Source organism: Nylanderia fulva, unplaced genomic scaffold, assembly GCF_048542155.1.
Source record: "Nylanderia fulva isolate GAGA-0341 unplaced genomic scaffold, ASM4854215v1 Scaffold41, whole genome shotgun sequence".
In the NCBI taxonomy this organism is placed as follows: domain Eukaryota; kingdom Metazoa; phylum Arthropoda; class Insecta; order Hymenoptera; family Formicidae; genus Nylanderia; species Nylanderia fulva.
The window spans coordinates 1,014,780-1,022,141 of record NW_028190488.1 but is presented as its reverse complement, the minus strand read 5'-3'; the positions used below and the strand labels follow the sequence as shown (position 1 = coordinate 1,022,141).

Sequence of the window (7,362 nt, the reverse complement as noted above, 5' to 3'; positions counted from 1 at the left end):
GCATTCGTTAAAGAGGCCCGCCCAGACCACGTTGGTACTCTCTCCGGGGCATACAAGGCTCTCTTTCTCCCTCTTTTTCTTCCTCGTACCACTCGTCGTCCCTTGCTTCTTCTTTTTTTTCTCTCCATCCCCTACGGACTCTCCGCCGGTCTTTTCCTCCGCCGTTCGGCCACTCGTCGCAATTTGCGCAACGGCGGGAGAACTTCCTGAAGAGATGTTGCGAAAGTTTCGGATCAAATGAGCGAAAAACGGGAGGAAAAGAAGGGGAAAAGCGGCAGAAGACCAGCGCGATGAATTATGGACATCATCGCGCGGGATCTCTCGATCCATCTTCCTCGAAATCCCAAAACTTCAAGCTTGATTTTTTTGTTTTAGAAGAAAAGTCGATATCTTAATTATATATTATAATTGTATATGAAGTTATCGAAAGTGTGTTATTATTTCATCAGTATTAATAATATATTACGTTGAAAGAGAAATAATATGCATAATGCTGTTCGAGCAAATCTCTCTCCTGCATAATATTTCTCATATAGGGGACTTTCATCTTAATTCACCACGAGAGGGAAACGAGGAAGTCGGATGGGGAGAATCGAGGGATCACCCAAGTATTGCACGTCGTGCGGGCGTTTTCGTTGCGTTTTATTGATCCGATATAGTCGTAAATGGTACAATCGGCAAATTCAATCGGCGGTACAATCGATATAGTCATATATAATATATACACTTATGTACACATGGCGCCAATAGGCGCGCGCGCAGCAGCGAACGCAATGCCCGGCGCGGAATAATCGCTTCCGGGTTATCGTTACATCGGGGATATAACGAGAAAATCGAGCGCGTTCAGTGCTTCTGACCGTCGATGAGATACAAAGTCGTAAAAAAAGGACCAGCGCGAAATTGGAGACGAATTGGAGGAAGGACGACGGAATAAGGGTGGACAAACAGAAGGGAGAGAAATGTCGATCAAAGTGGGGTCTTTCTATCGAAGACTAGAAAACGTATACTCGATTCGTATGTTATTGTACACTAAAGCCGCGGCAGCATTGTGCTTTATTAACGCCTTACCTATCTATTTACGCTTTTAGTGGAGCTTAACGCCTACAAAACGCGATTATACTTATACTTGTGTGCGTTCGATATGGATAATGGGTGCTGCGATCGAGCGATCTTTTTGTGTATCGATCGCGCGAACAGGACGAGGAACCGTATTCCTTGGGAATTCCCTAGGAAATTCGTCTCGCGCCACTCTTGTCTGAATATAAACGGGGGCTCCGCGAGAAATGACAATTCAACAGGTTTATAGAAACTTTGGCGAGATTTCGGCGAGGGAGAACGCATACCGTGAAGCTTTTTGGATCCGGCTTGTTCGAGAAACTGAAACTTAGACTCGAAACTCCTGGTTTCGTTCGTGCGATCAATAATCGCGCTAAACCAGCGACTATCGGGATGATATTTCAATCGACACGCGGATATTTAAAATATACAAGACGCGGTATAAAATCACTCTAAAATCACAGAGAGTGAGAAACTTTGTTTTCCAGACTTAATGAGGTAATTTGCGCACACGTCACGCAATCTATAAATAACATCTCTCGTCAGGAAATTGAGAGAACCGAGATGAAGCTCCCAGCTCGAAGATCAGTACACTTTCTATTTATATCGCGCGCTATATGTATATAAAAGCGAAGCGAAGAAAATATTTTTCCTATACGTTTCCCGAATACATTTCACGTTCGAGTCGGAAGTAACCTCGACGAGAACTCGACGACGCACTTCTGCGATCGATCACCTAACTCGTTGACTCTCCGACCCTACAATCTAGGAAGGTATGTATTGGTCGGAGAAATTACCTGATACTTAACCGGAAACTGCAAGAATTGACCCTTGGTAGCAAGGAAACGTCCATTAGCAAATAGCCAAGTATCGTCGCCGGTAAACTTTGTCGAGGGCCGTGTTTGAGTAGAAGCGATCAATCGGTCGGGTTCGAGAGATCGCGTCGAGAGAACCGAAGAGACACCCCGAATAAGTGAAAGGAAACTCTCTTTGCGAAATTCGCCGATGGAGGAAGAAACGTGAGTATCACTCGTCTCTCGAAACGCGACGATTCTCTTGGAACTTCTTACTTCGGGGAGTAAAGTCGAGACTTTGGGGTGCGCGAAGAGTATCTCGAAGGGCCGACAGAAGGCATCGAGAAGGACGTCGAGTAGTCTTCTCCGCAGTTTGCATCAAGTAACCGGTAAAGAAACTCGACGATCGCTCAATGTTCGCTCGTCGCAGTTTTTATCGATCGTGTAATCAACTCTTTCATCACCTATACCTTCATACAGCGTCGAATCATCTTGCTAATCCCTCTCGAGGAACTCATCGTTCTTTCGAGGTGAAAACCTCGCGTGATCATCGTATAACGCAAAAGAACATTTTTATAAAATTTTATATCTCTTATAAATAATTTCATTTTACAAAGAAAAAATTGAATTGTAAAATCGGCACGGAATTCAGATCGAGAACTTACTTTTGATGCTAAAAGAGCGCGAGCATTGAGCTTTTGAGCGAACTGAGGAAAGAAAGACTAATCAATTACGGTTAAGATAATTATCTTTATATAGGATGGGAAAATGTAATCTCGATTTCAACTGGAATTTCGATTCTAAGTTTCAATTTTTCGAACAAGCCGGATCCGAAAAGTTTCACGGTGTACGTCCCTTTCGTCGAAATTTCCTCGCCAAAGTTTCTATATAAACCTGTTGAATTGTCATTTCTCGTGGATCCCGTTTATTCAGGCAAGAAGCGAGGATCCGAATTTCACTCGGATTAACGCTCCTCAGAGACAATATACATTTCTGAATCATACACATAAAAGATCAAAAACCCTTACTTCTAATAAATCGGATATGACATAAAATGTACTCGCTGTACTCGCAAAATACATTTTCGAATAATTGCAAAAGTATCGCAAAGTATTCGGAGGGAATATCGCGTGTGTCCCGAGTCCTCGAGAAAATCAAACCGCAGTCTCGCATGATTTTCGCCGCGCAATTTCGGCGAAAAAAAAAGAGTCATCATGGTCCACGTCGACGTCGCGGAGACGATATATCTCGGAGCGATTTCGAGTGCATCGAACCGAGAGCGATAGATGATAGAAAACCGAGACTACTTACGAGTACGATTTTTCTTTCACACATTAGGCATTCATGAGCTTCTATCCGCTTCATCAATTAACGTCGACCGGGCTCTCCTCGACGATCTTCTCCAGCAGCTGGCCCGATTCGAAGTCCCTGCACCTGTCGCCGGTGCAGACGATCGAGCCTAAGGGCGAGCCGATCTCCTGCGGCAGGCCTTTCTTCAGGACGTTGAGATACCCCTAGCTCTGAACCATATCGCTGACGTACTCCTCGTGGAGCGCGAGCAGATGACGCGGCACGTCCAGAGCGGTGTGGAGAGTGACGGTGACGCCGCGATTAAGGCTTATCGCCGGATAGAAGACGCCGTAGAGGTCGCGGAAGGCGACACCGCCCTGCGGCTGATCGTTGACGAAGAAGCGCAGGGTGTGCGTGGTGTCAAGGTCGAGGAGGACGCCGACGGTCGAACCCTGCTGGACGCCACCCTCGGTGCGCTGTGCGTGACCGCCTCCGTGCATGAACCACGACCGTTGCCGATCTATGTACATGCTCCAGCCCTTGTCGTCCTTACCTGCGAACAAGACGATTCGCCAAATTTCGCGCGAGCTCCAGCTTCGGAACAAGTTCGAGTTGCATTATTAATAGCGTGCACAATTTGTGTTTTCTTGTTAAAAACCTCGTTAGAATTGTTTCTGTCAAATATTTAATACATTCATATTGTGTTAATTAAATTTTTAAATGTTGAATTAGTAAAACAACTGAAAAAGATGGAAAAGTTGACATAATGTGTGTCTTTTTTTAGTTTTACAAAATAAATATGTTCTGTTTTATTAGTGACAAGAACAATATTTATCTGTTAAAATTTTCACAAAAAATGTTGATTCTTTATTTTACGATGTAAATGGAAATGATAAAATCTAAAATTAATATATTTTTAGTTAATTTTTACATTAAAACTCTATGTTGATTTTACGGAAAATGTGTTTTAAATTACTTGAAATTTTGCACTTATTTTGTATTTAAATATTAACATAATATTTATATCTCCATTTAATATATCCATATATTATAGATAAATTAAAAAATTTCTGTAGACCGTTTCGGACATGTGAGATATTTGTTAAATTTAACACAAATTTTTCAACTGTGCAGAATAAATGTCAGACTGTTAGGAGCAAAGATTATGGATCGAGAATGTGCGGGAGAATACATTTCCGATGAAAATTAAACATATTTACGTAATAAATTATTTTTCTCCTACTGGATTATAAATGTGTTGATATATGAAATAATAATCATAATCAATATTCACATCTGTATGTTAATCCAAATTCTCTGTAATGAAATTCTGTGAAATATGGATGGTTTTACAGAATCAGAAATAAATATTGTAAATATTTCCTCGTTAAAGACTGCGTAATCGGTTGAAAATAAATTATTTCTCTCGCATTGTGAGCAGTATAAATACGATGCTTTGAGAATATTTAAATTTTATATAATAATATATATCAATAATAATATTTTATATACATAAATATATTTACACTTTTTTACTCGTTTGAAATAATTGGATCGGATGAAGCAAATTATTATTATCGATTTTACATCGTTAATGCGGAGGAAATTTTAGAAAAATCGCAGGAGACATTGTTCCTATCCCATATACATTTCCGTCAAATTTAATAGACTACACGCGATCCTCCGGTTTCCATCATCGCTAAGAGCATTGACCTGGTTCCACGTGTCCAAGGATTAAAGTATCCTTTTCTTTTAGTATGCTGCACAAACCGCGCGATCTCGATCGAAATCTCTTGGCCGTCGTTCCACCTTCATCCAGAGCGCGACACGCAAGAGATAAAAGAAGAGAAAGAGAAAAGACAGAGAGGAAAAAAAAATACAAGGAAAACAAGGTACATACGTCTCTCGCTTCCGAATTTCCGAACAAATCAGGGATGTCCGGGGTGGTGCATGAATATTTCATCGACCCTGGATAAACCGTACGATCCTTCCTTTTCCAGAAAAGAAGGAAGACACACACACACACACACGTTGACTTACCTAGCATCTGATCGCGCGACACGTCGGCCCGAGCGATACCGAAGGCCGGATCGGTGTCACTGTGATATCGATCGATAGTCAGCTCCCAGTAGTGGACGCCTCGCGAGAAGCCGACACTCGAGAGAACGACGCGGTGCTCGTAGCCCTCGCAGGACGCGCTCATCGCGTCCTCCGATATGGACACCTCCTGTGGTATGCCGGCCGCTCCGGTGGCCCACGAAAACCACGCCACTGCGAGGGACCAGACAGATAGAGGGAGATGTAGCTCCGATTAATATTCCGCGGATACGGATCCGCAAGCGTGCTTAACGAACTGCACGCTCGGCGTTACGAGCGCGCCCGGGTATCGAAGCGCCCGGGGTTATTGGGAATTCGACATCGTCGCTCGCGCACTCGATGTTAATAACGACGTGACGGGATTATGGAATCTTAATGGGAGACGAGGAGGAAGGGAAGCCGGATTTTTCGCGCCACTAAATAATTTAAGATTTTGATACGTCGAAGGTCGACGTGACGCGGTTGCGAAAGGAAAGGTACGTTCAATCATTTCAGATTCTTTTATATAGAATTTGTTATCGACGCGTGAGATTGTCGAAACTTAATATTTGATTCTCATTCAGATCAGTACCTTCTCCTCTCGTTATATATTCATTTATCATTTCGACAAATTTATGCTACAGGTATATAAATCAACATGAAAACCGATCCGGTTTTATATGAAAAAGATCAATTTCTTTTCCTCTACCTCATTATATATATTAATTTATTATTTCGAAGAATACGCTGTAGATATAATCAGCGCGAAAACTGATCCAGTTTTATATAAAATTATTAAAAAAAATATAATACAGAAAAATTTGAATTGAAAGATAATAGCATATCTAATTTTGTGCAATGTTGAAACACTGAACCATTTATGTAATAGACTCAATAATAAAATCAAACGAAATTTCTCGAGAACGCGACATCGTGAGTCGCACGCGAAAATAAAAATGGAAGTCATTTGTAATTGTCGGCCGCATTATTCCGCAAACGCCACATGGTCGATGGTCGTTTCTGTGTGCGTCTACCGTCCATCTCATCGATCACGCGATCGTGCCGCGGAAAAAAAAATGAGAGGAACACGCGCGGTTGGAAAATCGACGTCGCTTACGACCGTTCGTCTTCCACGCGACACCGACGCCGGTTTTCCGATCGAGGCCTCCGCGCGCTCGGTTCAGGAAACCGTGAAAAAAAAAAAAAAAAAAAAAAAAAAAAGAAACGAAGGGGGATGGAGAAACTCACCCTCCGCGGTCTGAAGGCCGATCAGTTCCGAGTACTCGCCCTCGCCGGCGCTGTTAAAGGCCCGCACCCTGGCGTTATAGAGCGAATTGAAGTGCAGCCCGTCCACCGTGCAGATAGTCTCGCGGCCGCAGTACACCTCCTGTGAATCAGATTTCAAACGGGGACACCCGTGAATTTGCGGCTTGCGTCCGAGTAATCTGCTATTTCGAGAGAAAGAGCGATATATTTTCGCGGGAATATAATTATAATTACTTTGGAAATAATATTATTTCATAATTCTTATTTTTCAGGAAACAAAAAATATAATTTATATTATATATGCATACGGTATAAAAAGTATATCCAGATTTTAAATAAAAAACTATACATATGTATATATATATATATATATTTGCGCGCGCTCGGAATAATTAAACTATTCCGAGCAAAAATATTTTATTTATAAAATTCTTATTTTTCCAGAAAAAATGTAAAAAATATCCCGCATTACACTGTTAGAAATCCTTAAAAATAGAAATAAGTATATTACTTAGAAATAATCACAGGCTGTATCAAGACCAACTTTTATACACCGAATGGTTAAAGTAGATCGAAATGTTCAACTCGACTGGAATAAAATTTTATGGCATTGCATAAAAGAGAGCATTGCAGTTGCGATGATAGATAAACGAGAAAAAGCGAAATTTACCTGTCATCCAAACTTTTCTAAAAGAAATGTCAAGCTGTAGTATCGATTGGTCGAGCCACAGATAAATAAACCGAGATATGTTATCAGATTTACGTCGGAATAAAAATTTCACGATGCAGCGAAATATACGATTCAAACAATTCTCTTTCGATAGTTACCTTTTCAACAACGTCAACACAATTTCCTTTATCTATTCTTTTTTATTTATAC

General features: G+C 41.4%; 1 protein-coding gene across 2 annotated transcripts in view; it reads right to left on the bottom strand.

Annotated features, from left to right (window-relative positions):
- Positions 1-625: 625 nt before the first annotated feature.
- The window catches only part of Trim9 (E3 ubiquitin-protein ligase Trim9), a 98,106-nt gene continuing 91,369 nt past the window's right edge, over positions 626-7,362 (bottom strand). For both annotated transcript variants that reach the window (XM_029314226.2, XM_085486230.1), the window contains 3 exons: positions 6,465-6,603; positions 5,181-5,411; positions 626-3,693 (listed from right to left, as the gene is read on the bottom strand). In XM_029314226.2, coding sequence (XP_029170059.2) covers positions 3,365-3,693; positions 5,181-5,411; positions 6,465-6,603 — 699 coding nt within the window. In that variant the 3' untranslated portion in view covers positions 626-3,364. The remainder of the gene's footprint in view (positions 3,694-5,180; positions 5,412-6,464; positions 6,604-7,362) is intronic.